General features: G+C 34.8%; 1 protein-coding gene across 2 annotated transcripts in view; it reads left to right on the top strand.

Moving 5' to 3' along the window:
* The window catches only part of EPC2 (enhancer of polycomb homolog 2), a 107,543-nt gene that overhangs the window by 68,928 nt on the left and 15,912 nt on the right, over window positions 1-22,703 (top strand). The window contains exons 4-8 of one of the 2 annotated variants that reach the window (XM_060152939.1): window positions 9,053-9,259; window positions 15,410-15,558; window positions 16,539-16,671; window positions 19,075-19,266; window positions 22,545-22,634. In XM_060152939.1, coding sequence (XP_060008922.1) covers window positions 9,053-9,259; window positions 15,410-15,558; window positions 16,539-16,671; window positions 19,075-19,266; window positions 22,545-22,634 — 771 coding nt within the window. The remainder of the gene's footprint in view (window positions 1-9,052; window positions 9,260-15,409; window positions 15,559-16,538; window positions 16,672-19,074; window positions 19,267-22,544; window positions 22,635-22,703) is intronic. The other variant, XM_060152941.1, reaches the window with a different exon arrangement.

Here is a 22,703-nt window from a genome sequence, read left to right as displayed (position 1 = left end):
CATGGTATACCCAGGAGTGGGATTCCTGGGTCCATATGGTAGTTCTACTTTTAGTTTTTTAAGGAACCTCCATAGTGTTTTCCACAGTGGCTGTATCAATTTACATTCCCACCAGCAGTGCAAGAGGGTTTCCTTTTCTCTGTACCCACTCCAGCATTTATTGTTTGTAAATTTTTTGATTATGGCCATTCTGACCCGTGTGAGGTGATAACCTCATTGTAGTTTTGATTTGCATTTCTCTAATAATTAGTGATGTTAAGCATCTTTTCATGTGCCTCTTGGCCATGTGTATGTCTTCTTCTTTTCTTTGTATAGTGTCATGTCATCTGCAAATGTCTATTTAGGTCTTCCGCCCATTTTTTGATTTGGTGGTTTGTTTTTTGATATTGAACTGCATGAGCTGTTTGTATATTTTGGAGATTAATCCATTGTCCGTTGCTTTGTTTGCAAATACTTTCTCCCATTCCATGATTGTCTTTTCATCTTATTTATGGTTTCCTTTGCTGTGCAAAAGCTTTTAAGTTTAATTAGGTCCCATTTGCTTATTTTTGTTTTTATTTTCATTACTCTAGGAGGTGGTCATAAAAGATCTTGCTGCGATTTATGTGAAAGAGTGTTTTTCCTATGTTTTCCTCTAAGAGTTTTATAGTGTCTGGTCTTACATTTAGGTCTTTAATCCATTTGGAGTTTATTTTTGTATATGGTGTTAGGTAGTGTTCTAATTTCATTCTTTTTCATGTAGTTGTCCTGTTTTCCCAGCACCATTTATTGAAGAGGCTGTCTTTTCTCCATTGTATATTCTTGCCTCCTTTGTCATAGATTAGGTGACCATAGGTGTGTGGGTTTATCTCTTGGCTTTCTATCCTGTTCCATTGATCTATATTTCTGTTTTTGTGCCAGTACCGTACTGTCTTGATTACCGTAGCTTTGTAGTATAGTCTGAACTCAGGGAGCCTGATTCCTCCAGCTCCATTTTTCTTTCGCAAGATTGCTTTAGCTATTCAGGGTCTTTTGTGTTTCCATACAAATTGTAAAATTTTTTGTTCTAATTCTGTGAAAAATATCATTGGTAATTTGATAGGAATTGCATTGAACCTGTAGATTGCTTTGGGTAGGATAGTCATTTTTACAATACTGATTCATCCAATCCAGGATCATGTTATATTTCTCCACCTGTTTGCATTGTCTTTGATTTCTTTCATCAGTGTCTTATAGTTTTCTGCATACAGGTCTTTTGCCTCCTTACATAGGTTTATTCCTAGGTATTTTATCCTTTTTGTTGCAGTGGTAAATGGGATTGTTTCCTTAATTTCTCTTTCTGGTCTTTCATTGTTAGTGTATAGGAATGCCAGAGATTTCTGTGCCTTAATTTTGTATCCTGCCTGCAACCTTCCCAAATTCACTGATTAGTTCTAGTAGTTTTCTGGTGGCATCTTTAGGATTTTCTATGTATAGTATCATGTCATCAGCAAACAGTGACAGTTTTACTTCATATTTTATAATTTGTATTTCTTTTTCTTCTCTGATTGCTGTGGCTAGGGCTTCCTAAACTATTGAATAATAGTAGCGAGAGTGGACACCTTGTCTTGTTCCTGAACTTAGAGAAAATGCTTTCAGTTTTTCAACATTGAGAATGATGTTTGCTGTTGGTTTGTTGTATATGGCCTTTATTATGTTGAGGTAGGTTCCCTCTATGCCCACTTTCTGGAGAGTTTTTATCATAAGTGGGTGTTGAATTTTGTCAAAAGCTTCTTCTGCATCTATTGAGATGATCATATGGTTTTTATTCTTTAATTTGTTAATATGGTGTATTGCATTGTTTGATTTGCATATATTGAAGAATCCTTGCATCTCTGGGATAAATCCCACTTTATCACGGTGTATGCTCTTTTTAATGTGCTGTTGGATTCTGTTTGCTAGTACTTTGTTGAGGGTTTTTGCGTCTGTGTTCATCAGTGATAGATATATTGGTCTGTAATTTTCTTTTTTTGTGATGTCTTTGTCTGGTTTTGGTATCAGGGTGATGGTGGCCTTGTAGAATGGGTTTGGGAGTATTCCTCCCTCTGCAGTTTTTTGGAAGAGTTTGAGAAGAATAGGTGTTAACTCTTCTCTAACTGTTTGATAGAATTCACCTGTGAAGCCATCGTGTCCTGGATTTTTTGTTTGCTGGAAGATTTTTAATTACAGTTTCAATTTCCTTACTTAAGATTGGTCTGTTCATATTTTCTGTTTCTTCCTGGTTCAGTCTTGGAAGGTTATACCTTTCTAAGAATTTGTCCATTTCTTCCAGGTTGTCCATTTTATTGGCATAGAGTTGCTTGTAGTAGTCTCTTAGCATGCTTTGTATTTCTGTGGTGTCTGTTGTAATTTCTCCTTTTTCATTTCTAATTTTATTGATTTGAGTCCTCTCCCTCTTTTTCTTGATGAGTCTGGCTAAAGGTTTATCAATTTTGTTTATATTCTCAAAATCAAATTTTAGTTTTATTGATCTTTACTATTGTTTTCTTCATTTCTATTTCATTTATTTCTGCTCTGATCTTTATGATTTCTTTCCTTCTACTAACTTTGGTTTTCTTTGTTCTTCTTTTTCTAGTTGCTTTAGGTGTAAGGTTAGATTGTTTATTTGATACTTTCTTGTTTCTTGAGGTGAGATTGAATTGCTATAAACTTCCCTCTTAGAACTGCTTTTGTTGCATCCCATAGGTTTTGGGCCATCGTGTTTTCATTGTCATTCGTTTCTAGAAATATTTTCATTTCTTTGATTTCTTCAGTGATCTCTTGGTTATTTGGCGGTGCACTGTTTAGCATCCATGTTTTATGTTTTTTTACAGTTTTTTTCCTGTAATTGATTTCTAATCTCATAAGGTTGTGGTTGGAAAAGATGCTTGATACGATTTCAATTTTCTTAAATTTACTGAGGCTTGATTTGTGACCCAGGATGTTATCTATCCTGGAGAATGTTCCATGCACACTTGAGAAGAAAGTGTAATCTGTTTTTGGATGGAATGTCCTATAAATATCATTTAAATCTATCTAGTCTATTATGTCATTTAAAGCTTGTGTTTCCTTAATTTTCTGTTTGGATGATCTGTCCATAGGTGTAAGTGAGGTGTTAAAGTCCTCCACTATTATTGTGTTACTGTCGATTTCCTCTTTTATAGCTGTTAGCAGTTGCCTTATGTATTGAGGTACTCCTATGTTGGGTGCATAAATATTTATAATTGTTATATCTTCTTCTTGGATTGATCCCTTGATCATTATGTAGTGTCCTTCCTTGTCTGTTGTAACATTCTTTATTTTAAAGTCTATTTTATCTGATATGAGTATAGCTACTCCAGCTTTCTTGTGATTTCCATTTGCATGGAATATCTTTTTCCATCCCCTCACTTTCAGTCTGTATGTGTCCCTACGTCTGAAGTGGGTCTCTTCTAGACAACATGTATGCAGGTCTTGTTTCTGTATCCATTCACCCAGTCTGTGTCTTTTGGTTGCAGCATTTAATCCATTTACATTCACGGTGATTATCAATATGTATGTTCCTATTACTATTTTCTTAATTGATTTGGGTTTGCTTTTGTGGGTCTTTTTCTTCTCTTGTGTTTCCCACCTAGAGAAATTCCTTTAGCATTTGCTGTAAAGCTGGTTTGGGGTGCTGAATTCTCTTAGCTTTTGCTTGTCTGTAAAGCTTTTAATTTCTCCATCGAATCTGAATGAGATCTTTGCTGGGTAGAGTAATCTTGGTTGTAGGTTTTTCCCTTTCATCACTTTAAATATATCCTGCCACTCCTTTGTGGCCTGCAGAGTTTCTGCTGAAAAATCAGTTGATAACCTTAGAGGGATTCCTTTGTATGTTATTTGTTGTTTTCCCTTGCCACTTTTAATATTTTTTCTTCGAATTTAATTTTTGTTAGTTTGATTAATATGTGTCTCACTGTGTTCTGCTAGGGTTTATCCTGTATGGGACACTGTGCTTCCTGGACATGGGTGGTTCTTTCTTTTCCCATGTTAGGGCAGTTTTTTACTATAATCTCTTCAGATATTTTCTCAGACCCTTTCTCTTTCTCTTCTTCTGGGACCCCTATAATTCGAACGTTGGTGCATTTAATGTTGTCCCAGAGGTCTCTGAAGCTGTCCTCAATTCTCTTTTCATTCTTTTTTCTTTATTCTGCTCTTCCTCAGTTATTTCTACCATACTTCCAGCTCACTTATTTGCTCTTCTGTCTCAGTTATTCTAATATTGATTCCTTCTAGTGTATTTTTCATTTCAGTTATTGTGTTCATCCCCTTTTGTTTTTTGTTTATAGTTCTTCTAGGTCTTTGTTAAAGATTTCTTGTATTTTCTCAATCCATGCCTCCATTCTATTTCCAAGATTTTGGATCATCTTTGCTATCATTACTCTGAATTCTTTTTCAGGTAGGTTTCCTATTTCCTCTTCATTTATTTGGTCTTGTAGGTTTTTACCTTGCTCCTTCGTCTGTAACATATTTTTTTTGTCATCTCATTTTTTTGGATGGGACCCGTCCCCCATTTAGATGGAAAGTAATATCTAGTGTACTGTCCAAAAAAGTACATTAAAACTGAAGTTTGTAAAATTCAACTTAGTTTGTTTTTTGAGGGATTGTCTTTTTTTATTGGAAATTTGTTTAATTATCAAATTGATACTCATTATAATTAGTGCTCACAGTTTTCCTAGGATTTTGGTCACTGGCATCAGATATAATTTCAGTTTTTCTTCTTTATGTGTAAATTTTCCTAGCAAACCTAGGCTTGATCAGACTTTTGGCATTTCTTCTGTTTTCCATGATTGCTCCAAAATTCTCATGGTGGTTGAAATTATATCATCAGAAGCCTTCTTCCGTGTGTTCTGTAATTTGCTTTTTTTCATTCAGTTAGTAATATTTATTTAGCGCTCAGGTGAGCAAGACAAGTGACAGAAGTTCTGCCCTTGTGGAGCTTATCATCTAAGTGGGTACAAGATAAACAAAAAGCATGTAAACAGTAAATTAACTATGCACTATAATCAGCACCATCCTATTTTAGTTCTCTTTGCTCAGTGGCAAGCTTCCAGACTCTAAAACAAGTGGCTAGGTTCTCAGAGCTTGATAGCATCTGCTTTCTGCAGAGGAGATTAAGGTGAAGGCTTTGTTACAGGAACAAGAAAATTGTCTTATTAATAGAACCAAGGATTAAAGATAGCAAAAGCCTCCCTTCATTCCAAGTGTCTGATCTGGGGGGTTCATGGAGTTCTTTGTTTTCTCTTTTTGGGGGCTAGGATAGTACCAGATCCCAGGGCAAGGAATCAAGTTTGTGGTTAAACCAATATTTATTAAGTTGGTAGAGAAAGACATAAAAGATGGACTGGGGCAGAAGCTTCTGCTGGCATTATTCTGTGGAGACTATTGCAATGAAGTCATTATTGAAAACTCTTGTTGCCAAAGTCTGTGATTATTTTCAGTTCCCATCCTTTGTCTTATTTGAGTTCTCCTTATTTCTTCAAATTGTCCTCACCTTTGTTCTTTTGAATACAATTCATGCCCTTTTGGTTTTCTTATGATTTTTTTATGACCATTCCTTCTAATTTTCTTTTACTGACTCTGTTTCATTCAACTCCTGCAAACATCAGGGTTTCTTGAAATTCTGTTCTTGGTATTCTTGTCCTGATTATTTTGGGGGGTAATATCACCTCATCGAGCATTTTTGTGGTTATAGTAATACCTATGCCTTTAGCCTTGACCACTTTCTCAAGCCCCAGGATTTTCTTTTTTCTCTTTTTGTGCTGACTGTTGGCATCTCCATCTAAATGGTCCACAGACCTCTCAAGTTTAACCTTTTCAAAACTTAACTTACTCTCTTAACTCCAGATGATCCTATACTGTATTCATTCTCTCTCCAGTGACTCCCAAAACTCAGGATCTTGTGGGTTTTTAAAATCCTTTTCCTTTAGTCCCTAAATTTTCAATAAACTACTACCCTACGTCTCTCCTTTTTTATTAAGTCGCAGTTAAATTTTCAAAAGATAAGCCATATTGTTTACCTTTTAGTCCATTTTAGTTTACTGATATTGCACTGTTTAAGGTCACTGATGGCCTCCTAATTATCATCCAGGAGTCTCTGTTTAGTCTGCGTCCTACTTAATATCCCTGTAGTATTGAATTTGTTGACCTCCATCTTTCCTGATTCTTCTTGTTTCTTCATCTCCTCTTCCTTTGCTCCTCTACCTCTTGTTCTTTTCCTTTGGTATCTATCCTCAGAATTTATTCTTGTACCGTAAGCTGCCAACACAGGCACTCTCAGATGGAGTTTTTTGTGACTGTGTCCTCTATCTTACTGCACTAATACTCAGTTGCAAAGTTCTTACGTTCTCTTATTGTTCAATTTGTATTTGTCTAGCCTTAATTCCCATACTGTAAGTTTCTTTAAGTATTGGATTTGTCTTAAAGTTTTTTTTGTTATCTTCCCCACAACCTGTAGCACAAATGATGGCTGATAGTAGTTATTAACTACTTACTGCTTAGTTGGCTATTTTATATGTAAAAGCATTAATTTTTACATGTAATTTATTCATTTGTGTATTAAATTTGTGCATTTATTGAAATTGCTAGACCATGAGTTTTGTATATAAGCAAACTAAATGATGGAGCTTGTTGCAATCTAGAAAAAGAAGAATTTTTATCTCCCATCCCTAAGCCCCCAAAATAAGTAAATCAAGTAAGTCAGAGCTGTCTTGGAAATAATAAATTTATCACAGACCCCTTTGCCACTTGAATACTGGTTTCTACTGCTTTCTAGTAGATGAAATGCTAAATGGCAGAACTTTTTCCTTAGGTATAAAAGTAGTAGGATTCTGATTTTTGTGGATTTTTAATCATGTCACATAATTTGTGACTACTTTATCTGTAAATAGTTCTTGTCCACTCAAATTGATGCTGTCACCATGATAGCAGAGAGACACTGATACTAGTTGCCCTAGAATAGCTAAAGATAAGTTTTACAGAATGACTAAAACCAAAATTATCCAATAAAATAAAAATTGGCCGTGTGACAATATAAAAACAGCAGTTGTTGACTTACAGCTAACATAGGAAAGTAATGTCAGGATGTTTGAACTGTGTATTGAATTCTTATTACCTCAGATATAAAGAGGGTACTTAAGCATGAGGCAGAAGGACATTTCTGAAAGCAGGGGCAAGAAGCACCAGAGAAGAAAATCTGAGGCAGTGTTTTAATCTCCTGACACCTCCTGCAGGAAGATAGGAAGCAGTGTTATTTTGATAATGTTGTTATATAAGAAACCCACCACTGCTCTGCTGGTTGAAGGAAAGAGATTATCTTCCTCCCCACTCAAAGGTTAGATTAAGTTCTTGATTTAATTAGTGAAGGTTATAAAATTTTATCAGAAGCAGAATGACCAAACAGCTGAAGCACGTATAGCATATCACAGCATTGTTTCCCTTTGGTCCCCAGAGCACTTGAGAGCTACCAGTTATGCTATGCTCTAAGCATTTGGTGGAATTCTGTTAGATCCAGAAAGCTCTATTTTTATTCTGCCACCGTCCCTGTAGACTTTGGAGGCACACATCACCATTCCAGAGAACTTCAGCTAACAGTGGGAGAGTGTCCACTTAAAGTTGATGTTTGGAAATATTGGTTCTTTTGGTTTGATCTCATGTTTCAGGCTCCGGCTTTCCACTTTAAAGGTCAAGTTACTCGGTGTCTCAGATGCAGTTAAGCTGACTCCACTGAGACTTTGAATAAACCAAAGAATGGCCACTTATAATTTTATTGTCATGTGGACTAGAATACTTGAGTTGATACCGTCTGTATTCTCTTGCTGTGGTCAAACCATCTTGGCAACCAAATTATAATAAGAAACCAACTAATTAGCTTTAGTAAGCACCATCATAGGACTGGAAGTCCAGTTGATTATTACATTTATTCCATGAAGTTATACCAATATGAGAAGTCAGATCATAGCAAAAATTTATTTGCTAAGTCATGCTTTCTTCAAATGAATTCCTACAACCTGCAAATTGATTAGTATGTTGATCTTAAAATTTCAGTGATAAAAATTTTCCCCTCATTTCCAAGTTTTTAGGAGATATCTCAATTTGTTTTGAAAATGAATCTTCATCTCTAGAATGATAAAAGTAAAAAGATTGGGATAGCATCACTTCAGTAAGGGTTCACAACTCTAAAACTCCATAATCTTTTTCTAAGCTTCACTATAAATGGATATGTGTAACCCCTAATCCATCTTACTAAAGCTGATTAGCCTCTCTGATCTTCACAAGGAGCAAGGAAACAGATGTGACCAAGCAAATTTCTACAAACTTTACTTTGAGATAATGTCAGCATATATTGGCTGCACTGATAAAGGAGAAATAGATCCCTGAGATGCCACTGTCCCAGACATGACAATGTCATTAACAAAATGAGTGTTTAGAACAAGGATTCTCTAGTATTTAATCAGCTTTGTTAGAGGAATTGTTTATATATGTAATTGGTACCAGAAATTCAAGATTGCATAGTGTTGAGACTTCTGGAAACATGCTAACTTTGTCCTTTTCAATTTCAAAGGAGGCATGTGCTTATTTAGTTGCAATACATTGGAAAATATTCATAGTTTATTTTGGAGGGAGGTAAAAAGAAACCACCTGTAAATTCTAGTTTCTGTTGAAAAACAAAAACACTGAAAGAAGCTACTAGACTATTGAAAACTAGTAGATCCTCCAATGTGTGGAATCCCAGAATATCAGAATTTTGAAGGACCCTGGATGTCTTCCAGTTCAAGACTTTCCTGAGTCATAAATCTGTTGTAGTCTTATCATTAATCCAGGCTTCTTAAATATTTTAAGTGGTGGAACGCACTACCTCTTAGGGCAAAATTCTAATTTTGGTGAATCTTAATAAAGTCTTTGTTTGAATTGTGTTTTCTGCCATCATGGTATCTGATCATAATTGTTAGACTGATCACATTTTTTCCTGTAGGTATAGTTTAATTTTAATTTTTTTTAAGCATTGTAGTTGATGACATTTTTATTTTTTATTTAGCTTGTAACACTTCAAGAAGCAAAACTGCTGCTAAACGAAGATGATTACCTTATTAAAGCTGTATATGACTACTGGGTGAGAAAACGTAAAAACTGCAGGGGACCGTCCCTCATTCCTCAGATAAAACAAGAGAAAAGAGATGGCTCTACCAACAATGACCCTTATGTTGCCTTTCGGAGGAGAACAGAGAAAATGCAAACTCGAAAGGTAATATGCTCTAGTAGGTCTGTGTCTTACTAGAGCATGGACTTGAGGATATGGGGAGGGGGAAGGGTAAGCTGTGACAAAGTGAGAGAGTGTCATGGACATATATACACTACCAAACGTAAAATAGATAGCTAGTGGGAAGTAGCCGTAAAACAGATAGCTAGTGGGAAGTAGCCGCATAGCACAGGGAGATCAGCTATGTGCTTTGTGTCCACCTAGAGGGGTGGGGATAGGGAGGGTGGGAGGGAGGGAGACGCAAGAAGGAAGAGATATGGGAACATATGTATATGTATAACTGATTCACTTTGTTATAAAGCAGAAACTAACACACCATTGTAAAGCAATTATGCTCCAATAAAGATGTTTAAAAAATAAATAAAGAAAGAAAGGTAATATGCAAATTAGATTTAACTGAATGTACCTTGATAGTATTTAAGACCAATATTTTTTTTTTGCTGATAGCTTGAGTAATTTTCAGTAATTCGAATATAAAGAGAAGCTAATGACATTGTTGAACTTTATATTAGAAAGGCTGCTATTCAGTAGCTTCTGTCCCCTAGTTGTTTGCAATGTTTATTTAATACCTATGGGCTTTATAAATCTATTGGTTATACCATTTTAGGCTTGCAGTTGAAGTGATGTGAGGAAATTCGTGTTAGGAAGAAAACTCTGAAGTTTTGAATTCTTCAGTAAACTGTACATTCTATACATATCCTCTGTTTGGGAAGCTTAAGAGTTCCTTTGAAACCATATTCTAAATCATGCATGTGAAAATGGACTTTACTCCCTCTAACTACTGTGGGGTCATGGGAAGTTGGGAAAGGTTCATTTTCAAGCCTGTTCTGCTAACAGTCGCAAGTAACACAATGGAACCTTTTTCTCCTTTTCTGAGTTGTCGGTTGTGTCAGATTTCGAATTGACAAACTTGTCCTAATCTGGCTTTCAGAAGCAAGATGAGCCAGAATTTTAAGAGAAATGGGGTCTCAGGCTGTGAAATGATACAGTATAGAAGAAAGCATTATTTCAGACTGGTAGTCACTGCCTTCCATTTCTCATAATTAACGGTAAACATCAGACATGGTAACACATTCTCTAACATTGCGGAATATTAGGAACATATAAATGTAAAAACCATGAGGAATTATAATTGGAGGCAAAGCATTTTCTGTGGATTCCTGTTTCTCCTGAATGAGAATGCTTTCTCATTCTCTTGAATGCTTGTCCTTGTCAGCTGTTAATATAACAGCTGTGAAGCATAACAGCTGCCAGGGATAGTACATTATAGGGGAAACTTCCCTACTGGTTAACAACCAGAGTTTTTATAACTCTTTCTTGGATTTCCCAATTGTGTATGACATTCCCTAACCCAGACTGAATTTTCAGTTTGGTGTGTTGGTTCTTAGCTAAGGAAATATTAGCTATTTCTTGAAGATTTAGTGCATTGTTTAGAAAAGACTATAATGAGATGAGTTTGTAAATACAGTAAAGCTTTATAAATATGGACATGAGGAAGGAGAGGTTTATCTGGATTATTGAAAAAATCTGAACTTCCAGTTACTTTTTAAAAGAAATGTAATTGATTCAGATATATTGCAAAAGATAGACTTAGAGCAATGTCTTTTGAAGGAAAAGTACTGTTGGGCTTCTTTTAGTGAATGGGTATGAAGTACTTAAAATTATCAGTATTTATTGACATATAAACAATATTACAAATGTTTAAATATGTTTTATTCTTAAATAGGTTAAATCACTATTTTCTAACCAGTGTGTTTTGAGAGTTGCTAGAAATAGGTTCCTGTGTTTAGGCATTTCTCCATTGTGTAATAACTAGGCCAGCATTTTCCTGACACTCTGATTCCTACCCTTTCTCTTACCTGTTATTTTCATCTTCCTCTCCAAGGTGGTATATTTTCTTTTCCAATGGTATTTTTATTCCTCTCTGTTTTCAGTTATGGGACCAAAAACTATTCCCCTTCATGTACACTCTTGCTGCTTAGAAATGTGTATGAGTTTTAAAATGAGAAAGTTAGGAAAGCAATCGAGAGTGGACACCCTAGGTGTTCAGGAGGTGGTCAGGCATTGAGATATGCAACAATGAATACCAGCTAACAGAGGTCCTCTGCTTCCTTTTCTATTCCCACAAACGTAAAAACATTTATATAGCTGATGCAAAAGCTAGAGTAAAGGACTTCTGAAATATTTGCTTGGAAGTCTATAATTTAATTTTAATCATTAAACTAATGTTTAGTTTGGGAGTGCTTAAGTGCTTTAGGACATTCTCAGATGACATGGTGTTAAGGTACCAGCATCTCTGAGTGCACTGACTGGGAAGTCTTGAATCAGCATATACGTTTATATGTTTAACCCCATAGGTAAAACTGTTAGCGTTTGTGCCTTCTCTCCTCCCTCTGTGTGGCAAGATAGTTAGGAGAGGAAACTTCCAAGGTAGTGGTTCTCAGTCTGGCTGCACATAACAATCACTCGTGAATTAGCCTTGGTTTAAAAAGATCTATAGTTAACTCTAAATTACAGCAGTTTGAAAACCACTTCCTTATAGATTTGGCAGTTGGTCAGAACTATAATATGTAACTGGAACAAGAAGACAGGAATTTGCTCCAAGCAGAGACAGTTGTGAAGAAGGGTAAAGGGAATTGAGTAGATTTGAATATAGGGAGTAGGGCCATCTTAAAAGCACAGAAAAAATGTCAGTATGAACTTACAGTTTTTAATATTGATATAGCTAGAAATAGATATAGATCTATGCATGGGTATGTACATAAATATATTACAGGCTTATTTCCTAGCTCTGTTTGCGAGAGGGTATAGAAGCAATTACACTCACATGTAAATCTTGATTTTAAATACTATTTTCCATTAAAGGGAACCAGGACTCCTTAGAAAAATGATTTTAGGTCTTGTGCTAGGAAAGCATAAAGATAAGCTTGGAACATTCTGCTTTGCCAGAATATAAGAATGTGATTGAAGAATGTTGGAGCCATGTTAGAAGGCCTCAGGAGCCAGCTTAAAGGGTGACCCTGCTGATCAGATGTGGGCAAGTTTGTATGTCAAAATAAGGAGAGTAATGGATTATAACCCATAAAGTAACCCATGAGTCTATACTGATGTAAATGGATGGATGGATAGATGGATAAGTAGATGATTGATTGATTGATTGATAGATGAAAGAGAACACTTTTCCTTACCATAGATTTCCAACTTATAAATGTCAGTGGAATGATGGAGTTCAAAAATCACCATTTGGCAACCACCATAGTAGCAATTGTTTCTGGCAAAAGTTAGAATTAATGGAAGCTAAACTGATGGGGGAAATTTGATGAGAAACAAGATGCTTATGTAAGTCCCACAGCATACTTTTTAATTAAAAAAGGAAAAATACTAATTTGACTAGAGAAATCTGGCAAACACCATCTTAATCAAGTGATCAATGGGGCAGTAATGGGACAAATAGGTATCATTTAACTCCTGATATGCTGAGTGAGAGACACAGTATCTCTTCTGTGATGGTCCTACCAGAAGTTTACAACATGAATTTAATTGTGGAAAAACATCAAAGAAACCCAAATTGAGGAACATTCTACAAAAATAAGTGGCTTCTGCTCTTTGAAACTATCAAGGTTATGATCACCATAGAAAGACAGAGGAACTATTCCAAATTATAGGAGAGTAAAGAGACATGACAGCTAAACGCAATTTTAATCCTGAATCTAGACCAGGAAAAAGAATTTATTATTATTAATGAATTTTAATAATAAAGTTATTATTGTCCCATTAATGTCCTTTATAGCAACATTATATAAATATATAAAATATGTATATAACTATTTCTCGCTGTGAAGGACATTAATGGGACAATTGGTGAAATATGAATAAAGTCAGTAAGTTAAGTAATAGTTTTTATATCAATGTTAATTTTCTGATTTCGATAATGGTACTGTGATTGTATAAGAGATTATCATTGTTTTTAGAAAATATATATTAAAGTGTTTAGGGGATAAAGGAGCATTATATCTTCAACTTTTCTCGAAAAATATTTAAAACACCATTGCTAATAGTTTATGTATGTGTGTATGTGTTTATATATATACATGTATATGTGTCTTAGTTCATTTGAGCTGTTGTAACAAGAATACATTAGACTGGGTGGCTTAAACAACAAACATTTATTTCTCAGTTCTGGAGGTTGGGAAGTCCAAGTTCCAGGTACCATCAGATTTGGTGACTATTGAGGGACCACTTTCTGTTTCATAGATGGTCCTCTTGCTGTGTCCTCACATGGCAGATGGGGCAAGAGATCTCTCTGGGGTCTCTTAGGGTACTAATCCATTCTACAGGACTCCCAAAGGCCTTACTTCCAAATAAAAATCACATTGGAGAGTTAGGGTTTCAACATATGAGTTATCAGGAGATGCAAACATACGGTCCATAACGATGTGTATGTACATACATACATAGATACATACATAAAGAGAGATACATAAAGCAAGTGTAAAATATTAACCTTTGGAGAATCTGAATGAAGATATATGGGAATTCTTTATACTTTTTTTGTAACTTTTTTGTAATCTGAAATTATTTCACAATAAAAGGTTACAAAGTAGAGCAGAAAGGGCAGGACTGGGATAAAGAAAAATTAGGAACACTAGTTATTTGGGCCTAAAGAGAGCGGGAAATGAATAAGAAAGGAGAGAAGCATACAGTCCAAGAGGGACCCTTAGTGAAAAGGAGGACAATTTTAAAAGGTTCTGGTGCACTTTTGGTTCAGCTGCTATTATTATTCATCTTTTGAATCTGTATATCTCTCATTCTTATTAGACTTTAAGCCTTTTGAGCATAGGGGACATGTGCAATACTTTGTACAGAGTGACCACTTTTAATATTTCCTCTTGGTAATGTTAGTTTTTTTTCATTCGGAAGGTATTATTGCTGCCTGGTTACAAAAAAATATTTGCTTAATACCATGCTTTAGATTTTTGCCTTTTCTCACATAGTACTGCTGAAGGGGGAAAAAAGATTGATTTCCTTTGGATAAGATAAAAGAATGATTTATTAACATAGTATTTTTTAATATTCAGTATGCACTACCTTAATGGGACTTAGTTTAGGTAATGTTTTATAGGTGATGATTAATTTTCAAATACAAGTAACTATACACAAAAGGAAAAAAGTAAAACTTTGAATCTTTCTCAAGTTTTATTTTCTCTTTTATAATCCTCCAGTATGAAACCTGGCTTTCTTTGGGTTCTTTCTAATGTCATATTGCTTTATTAAGTCAGGTATGGAAAGCTTGCTTAAATGCAGTCTGTCTAGACATATAGAATGAGGGGTGGTAGTGGTCTATTTTAAAACAAATAGTCCCATGCCTAATATAAAGTAAGTATTCTGTGGATATTTGATTGAACAAAATATTTTTATTAACAGTTACTTTTATATGCAAATGATGCTGCTAATTACAATTGATCCTTCTCTAGTTATGATAGGACTTTCACCTGTGAGTTAGTTCAAGTTACTTCTTACAGTTCAAAGTAAGAACTTCTAATGAAATTCAGACTTTTCACTGGATGTCTTTTCTACTCTGTAATTAGGTGTTACTACACTGAAGCATGATCATTCGATTCCTTGAGATCCTTTATATCCCATAATCAGTTTTATATCTGAGTTTCTGAAGTGATGCTTTGCTTATCATTATGATTGTTTACACTGTAGTGTATTGAACTGTCCAGCCCCCAAATAAGCTTCTCATTTTAGCTATTTTTAGGTAACCTTGATTTGACAACCCTTTCCCTCTGTTATTGCAAAATACCTTGTAACAAAATGAAAAGACTGCATTTTTCTGATATAGTAGGTTTTGTTTCAGACAGACTTTAAAAATTTTGTTTACATTGGAATTATCCCTTCTATGTCATTCCATCTTTTCAACAGCTGGCAACATTTTTTTTTAATATTTATTGAGATATTTGCTTATACTTTTATTTTCAGAGTTAAATAGGTTCTCTTAATGTAATTGCTTTTTAGATGATTTTTTAACATTTTGCTTTTATAGAATGAATTTGGGTCTGATAAGATTTTGTTGAATGAAGCTGGAAATGTGGACAATTGGATTTATTCTTCTAAACTTGTTATTTTCAATAGAATCGTAAGAATGATGAAGCCTCTTATGAAAAGATGTTGAAGCTGAGACGAGAGTTTAGTAGAGCTATAACAATTTTGGAAATGATTAAGAGAAGAGAGAAAACAAAACGAGAATTATTGCACTTAACCTTAGAAGTTGTGGAAAAAAGGTAACATTGCTACTATTACAAACCAGTAACAGCTTTAGTCAAATGGTAGGCAAAATGTAACCAAATTTAAGCTTTATAACAACTGAAATTGATTATATAACAAAATCTACATTTTTTGAAAATTGTGATTACTACTTTTTTGTTTTAAAAATCAGATTAAGTTACCAGTTCGGGTTGCAAATTTGGGGGATATTTTTGTGTGTAGTGTAGATCCGTTATATGTAATTTTTTGTTGTTGTTGCAGAATCATTGAGTTGTATTTAGAAAAGAACTTGGAGATCATTTTATCCAGTTCTCTGAATTAAAGTTTCTATTAAACAAAATTTGAGAGAGAGAAATGTTTATTTGATTTTATTTTCTGATTAGTTAGGAAATACTTGTTTCATTGCATTTTGAAAATGTATTCTCTGATGTAATCATCCTTTTCCTACATAATTAAGTAGACTGTGCTAAACCTAACAAAATTTTGTGTGTTTGCTGAGGTAAGCATTCTAAACATCATTTCCTAGTGCTTGAAAATATAAAATATATGAGGATTCCGTCTTCTGTGTCCCTTAGAGATTAGGTGGGTGGGGGTGGGGGATGGTTTTGTTTTTACTAAATCCCAAATATGGGCTTCTTTATTCCTGTAAGTTCTCTCTCTTAAGAATAATCTGATTGGGCTTCCCTGGTGGCGCAGTGGTTGAGAGTCCGCCTGCCGATGCAGGGGACACGGGTTCGTGCCCCGGTCCGGGAAGATCCCACATGCTGCGGAGCAGCTGGGCCCGTGAGCCATGGCCGCTAAGCCTGCGTGTCTGGAGCCTGTGCTGCGCAACGGGAGAGGCCCGCGTACTGCAAAAAAAAAAAAAAAAAGAATAATCTGATTAATTGTTGGCTGTGTTTGATTAGTTGTGTTCCAAGTAAATGAAGTATCATTGGTTTTTTATTTCTTTTTTATTTTTAAACTGTAACATTTTCTTATGTATTATTTCCTTTTCAAGATATCATTTGGGAGACTATGGTGGTGAAATCCTTAATGAAGTGAAGATCAATAGATCAGAAAAAGAGTTATATGCCACTCCAGCAACTCATCATAATGGAAATCATCACAAAGTCCAAGAATGTAAAACTAAGGTGAGTATCTTCTGGGGAGAAGCATGTATGGTAGTATTGATCAGACAGTTGTTTTCTGAAGTTGTCTTATAATAGTTTGGTTAAGGAAGAAAGTTATTAACATGCTTGAGTTCCTACTTTTTGCCAAGCACTTTGCTAGGATTTTTTATACACACGTTGATTCATTAATCCTTATAACTTCCCTTTGAGATAGATTTTTACCTCTGTGTGACTTCCAGATCATAAAGTTGTTAAGTGGCAGATTCAAAATTTGAGTCTAGGTCTAACATCAAAGACAGTGTGCTTTCAACTATGCTGTCTGCTTCTTTATAGAATATGGGTAATTAAAGCTTAGTTATTATCACGAGCCTTAGCAAATCCTGCATCGTAGTGGCAGGCATCAAAATCTAAAATTAAAGCTTTCCTCATTGAGACTACTGGAAGTTATTCTTTTTGTCATCACCATTGCCATAACCAGCATTTATCAGTTGCTATCTGTCTTGACTTGAAAAAGTCCTATAACTTCTGGATCACAGTTTCTTCCTAATAAAGAGCACTAGTAATTACTTTAGTTTCTTAGACTGAAGAATTATATTTATTCATTATTCACTGTTCCAAGTGAATATTAAAGTATTCAGTTGAGAAATACAAAAATTAATAAAACCTTTAAGGAGCTTAGATTTTAAAAAGAAACAGGTTATTGGCTGAGCATTTAGACAGTAGAGCTGTACTGTGTAGCAAGATTTTAAAAGTGACTTAGGGTGTTTGTGGAAAATTCATCTTTTAAAAATGTGCACAATCCTCAGTTTTCATGGGTTCATTCCTAAAGGTCAAGGAAGAATGTGGAGCAGGAAGACTCCTCCATTATTCAACTCATGTCAATTCAAACAGCAAAGTTCTTTCTTATTAATCACAGGCATCTAGCCCACCTACCCTTTAAATCACACTTGCTTCGCCATTAACAATACAATAAATGTCATTTTGTACGTTATTTTAAAAAATCCTTTTTAGATAAATCAATGCTTTTCCAAGGCATATTATTGATAGGCATAGAATATGAAAATCTCAACCCCAAATTACTGACAGAATCAGCCTTTGTTATATATTGATTCTTATTTTAGATCATCTTTAAGATTAAACACCCACCCTATTTAAATATTAATTTTAGAAATACGGTTGCATCCATTGTTGCTCTACCCTATTTCACATAGTTAACTATATTTCCTTTGTCACACATCCCACCTTAAAATATAAGTAGTTTCTGAGAAGTTGGGGGTTTCTTTTTGATGTCATAGCTACATCCATTGTATAAAACCATTTATATCTCAGTAACTTGGCATTTAAGCAACATTTTCATCATGTGTAACATTTTTGACCCTAAAGTAGTTTTTACAAAAATCTGAGCTACATGGGGAAAGGTATAACTTCCTCAATATTTTTACACTTTCATAGTGCTTGTACTTTGATGCTTAGAACAGTCATTTTCAAACTTTTTAAAGTAGTAGATCTCTATTTATTAAAAGAATGCCAAGGGCTTCCCTGGTGGCTCAGTGGTTGAGAGTCCGCCTGCCGATGCAGGGGACACTGGTTCGTGCCCCGGTCCGGGAAGATCCCACATGCCGCAGAGCGGCTGGGCCCGTGAGCCATGGCCGCTGAGCCTGCGCATCTGGAGCCTGTGCTCCGCAACGGGAGAGGCCACGGCAGTGAGAGGCCTGCGTACTGCCAAAAAAAAAAAAAAAAAAGAATGGCAATATGTTAAAACAGAAACAGAGCTGCTCTGTTGAGGAGAGGTGGGTGCTAGAACCCACCCCATCAGTCAGTCTCTTTGCCAGATGGCCTCTCACATACCACCACTGAACTCTGGGGTACCTGAGAACAGTTTGATTATTGTTCAGTTGAGGCAGTAATTATTCATTTGAAAAAGTGAAGTTTTTTTCCTAATTAATAAGTTTATCTGTCTCAAAAAAAGTTACCCCACAGGTAGACATTTTTAAAAATTGAAAATGAGCATAGAAATGAATTTATGAATTTATAATCTAATTCAAGTCATTTTAAAAATAAAAATAGTTGTTAATTTTCATCATTAATTAGTAGATTTAAATAAAATTAAAATATAATTTAAATACTTTTTAAATGCTGGATTGCATAATAGAACAATTTTTAAAAATCATTAACATCTTAGTTTAAGTATTGATAACAATGTAAAAAGTAAATTTAAGTGTCATAATTATTTTTCACTGTAATTTGTGAAAGCAAAACATTTTTCAGTTTATGGTCACATAATAATTTTTGCATATTAAAACCAGAAAGTAAAATCACCTCTGGGGTAAAAATGTATGTTTTTTAAAGAGCAGTATAGTTTTTCGTGCTTTCTAAAATGATTTTCATTTCTTCCTTTTGGGGGAAAAATCGTCATGTAAACAGCACCCGCATCATTTGTCTTTGAAAGAAGAGGCTTCTGATGTGGTTCGTCAAAAGAAGAAGTACCCAAAGAAGCCTAAAGCAGAGGCTTTGCTAGCGTCTCAGCAGCCCGCTCCTGAGACACTGCCTGTGATCAATAAGAGTGACATTAAGCAGTATGACTTTCACAGCTCAGATGAAGATGAATTTCCACAGGTGCTTGTTTTAAAACTATTTTAAAGACATTTTCCTCTAGTCTTTTGTATTGCTATATTTTAAAACATAATTGACATCTTAGAGTTTTGATTCTTGCTTTCTTCACCTAATGTTATGACATAAACAGTTTCCACATTATTTATGTTTGTTACTGAAATGGTATTTGCTTCTGTTATTTTCTATCAGTTGAATAAAGTTTATTCTGTTGTGTAGCATTTAGGTGGTTTTCAGCTTTCCCTTTTATAAAAATTAACATCTCTACCTTTTCCCTCTGTATTTAAAATAGATTATTAGAAATGGAATTCCTGAACTAAAGATTATAAATATTTTAAGACATTTAATACATCATTGTAAATATTCACCAACAATAATTCCACCAGCATTGTATTTTACAACTTTTAATGTAAATTCTGCTAATTTGTTTGGCAATAACTATTTGATTCTAAAGAAAATTTAGAACTGGTTCAAGTTTTAACTTGTGAACATAATTATTTGGTTATATCACAACAGTTTTATAGCAAAATGTTTGCAGTGTAAAAATCTTAATTTTTGTTTCATATGTGCTATCTTTAAAACAAGACCTTATTTTATATATTAAAGGATCAATTTAAAACATATATTGTTTAGCACCTGATCTAGCAATGCCCTCCTTTTTTCTTTTCCGTATGTTGTAGGCAACCTAAAGAGAGTACTATCACAAGCTTTATCATATTTTAACATTTTGACTTACTTGATTTAAAAAACTTTTTTTTTTAACCAACATGACAGATATGTTTGGAAGCAAGACAGTTCATAAAACACCTTGTTGTTGTAACTATTTAAAATCTAGAGTTTACATAAAACTTGTCCCCTTTGGCTAGATTATATTAGTTTTATTCTTTTGTAGATGATTTAGTTTTTCTACCCCAGATAATATTTTAGCATTCCTACGCGTTGTAACAAATGCACAAAAATGTGTTTAATTTCGTATGCCCTTAAAAAGCACTTAAATGAAATCATTTATTAAAATTGTCAGAGGATCATGTAGTTAGACTCAGGCAGGGCTTTGAATAGTCATGGGACATTAATTAGATGACAGTTGAAGGAATGAGAGAACAAATAGTAGGTCTTTCCCAGGTAGAAGATGTAGGGAAGGCCTCAAGGCAGAGAAAACAGCATATTAGAGGGAACTGCTAGCAGTTTGGCATTGCTGGAGCATAAAACACAAAGGGGAAGAGAGGTGAACGGAATGATGCCTGGAGTAGTAGTCAGATGGCAAATGGCCTCTATCGACATTATATATACTGAGAAGTTCCTAAAGAATTTTAAGTAAGAAATGACATAGTTAGATAAATGCATTTATAAAAGCCAGTAAAGTTTTGCTATACACTCCCAGCCCTTTAAGAATGATGCCAGGGGGATACTATGTCCAGTAGAATCTTTTCCCTTATTGCTAGAATCAGTCCATCCATCCTGATAGACACACTCAGCATACTAGTCATATATTCCTCATCTATTAAGGGATCTTCATTTCTGTTCTAAATTCATATGTTTATTCATATAGTTCCCATTCCCACATGAAATTGCATTTTGAAACTTTTAGGTTCCTCTGAGTCCTTATACTAGGTCTTTGACAACATTAATTTTTATAATGGTATTCCCCTGTTGCTAAACTGTAGGTAGGCATGTACCTAGAGTTGGACATTATTCAGTGAGGCAGCTATTTGGAATGTAGCTCTTACAAAATCAGGATTTTATTGCTAAAAAGATAATTAAAATAATATATGCTTCTTCTTTGTCCAATAAACAAGAACAAAGGAATAGGGAGCCTTAAGAGAACAAGCATTTTAACCAGACTTCTCCAACTGATTTGCAGCAGAGCAGAATAAAAACCCAGCCTCTTCTCGATCATGCTTCTGATTCTCCTAACATCAGCTCTCTCTTCCTATGTCTCAGACCAAATCCTGGAATCCCCTCCTGGGGTAGTCAGGAGGAAGGGATGCAAAAAATTTCTGAGGCTTTGTGACATCTCCTGTATATATTTTAAAAGAGGTAGATGATTTGTAAAGGAATCAAAGTGTAAAATTCACATTTGGGATTTCCTTTCAAATTTCAGGTTTGGGTTTTGTTCCCCAGGAAGAAGAATTAGCCCCAGCTTACTATTTCTGTGTCTCCCCCATAGTGTTGGTGGAGGTATATTGGAACCTCAAACAAATGCCTTTCTCCCCTGGATGACCCTGCTCAGTGGTAATTACCACAGTTTGGAAATAATGTGGAGAAAGCATTTTTCCTCTCAAAATAGGAAGAGAGGGATTCGTGAGGTAATTTGCAAGTAAATATGGTTGAGTCAGCGTTGTCAGAAAAAGAGATGTACTCCAAAGTGAAATTGCGAGACAACTGAAACTTAAGTACTAAAACTTTTTTTTTTTTTTAATTTTAACCATTATGGGTAGAAATTTATCTAAACCATATTATTTCCCTGCCATATCAGAGTATATTTGTATTTCATTTAATCTGTTTTTGATGACATTTATAAAGTTTGCTGTTGTATAATATATCAGTGCTGCCCTAGAGGTCCACTCAGATTATGTAGGGATATTTGACCTAGTATCACTTGGTCCTATGCTTTTTAATATGTGACAGCTTTTTGAAAGTCTTTATTCTTTTGCTGTCAGGTGCTGGGCTTAGTACTTCTCTCTGCAACCAGTCTGCTTACCTTTTAGCGGGTCCTCTTTCCTCTTCTGATTCTCTGCTTCTGATCTGCTAAATTTAAAAAGTGATTTATAAAAATGAGGGGAAATAAGGGACTCCCCTTTGAGTGAAATGTATGACCTTTTTGGCTTTTGGGGATGGGAGGCTATTCATAAACCTTTTTTATCTTCCTAGTTTTGGGCTTTATTATAGAGAAATAAAGTTATTGTGTAAAAACATCTCTACTTATAGGTGAAGCATAACTATTATTACAAAGTATTTATGGCCACGTATAATATTTACAAAATGTAAATGGGATATATAAAAACCATACTAATTCTTTTTAAGCCTATAATCCTTGCATGTTCAGAAACAGTTAGGCAATAATACCATGTGAGCTTACCTGCAAGAACCAGTCCATTAAGAATAATGATTTTTAACCATAGAAAAATTTTGCTAATCTTTAAATGTTTTGGGGAATTCACTGCCTACTGTATGTAATATAGGAGTGATTCACTGTTTGTGATCAGATTCTAATTTTAGACCATTACAAAGATTGTTGACTTTTGATAACTCCTAAATGGAATGCTTCATGCCTCTTTTTCTAGGTACCGTCCCCAATATCAGAACCTGAAGAAGAAAATGATCCTGATGGTCCCTGTGCTTTCAGGAGGCGGGCAGGATGCCAGTATTATGCTGTAAGAACTTTATTTTTTGTGGTGTTTTTGTGAACTGGAATTAACAGGTAACTCATGTCAGGGTGACTT

The sequence above is a fragment of the Lagenorhynchus albirostris genome, chromosome 6 (genome assembly GCF_949774975.1).
Source record: "Lagenorhynchus albirostris chromosome 6, mLagAlb1.1, whole genome shotgun sequence".
Taxonomy (NCBI): Eukaryota; Metazoa; Chordata; class Mammalia; order Artiodactyla; family Delphinidae; genus Lagenorhynchus; species Lagenorhynchus albirostris.
Note: the sequence above shows the minus strand (reverse complement) of the source record. Positions and strands in the feature narration are given on the sequence as shown.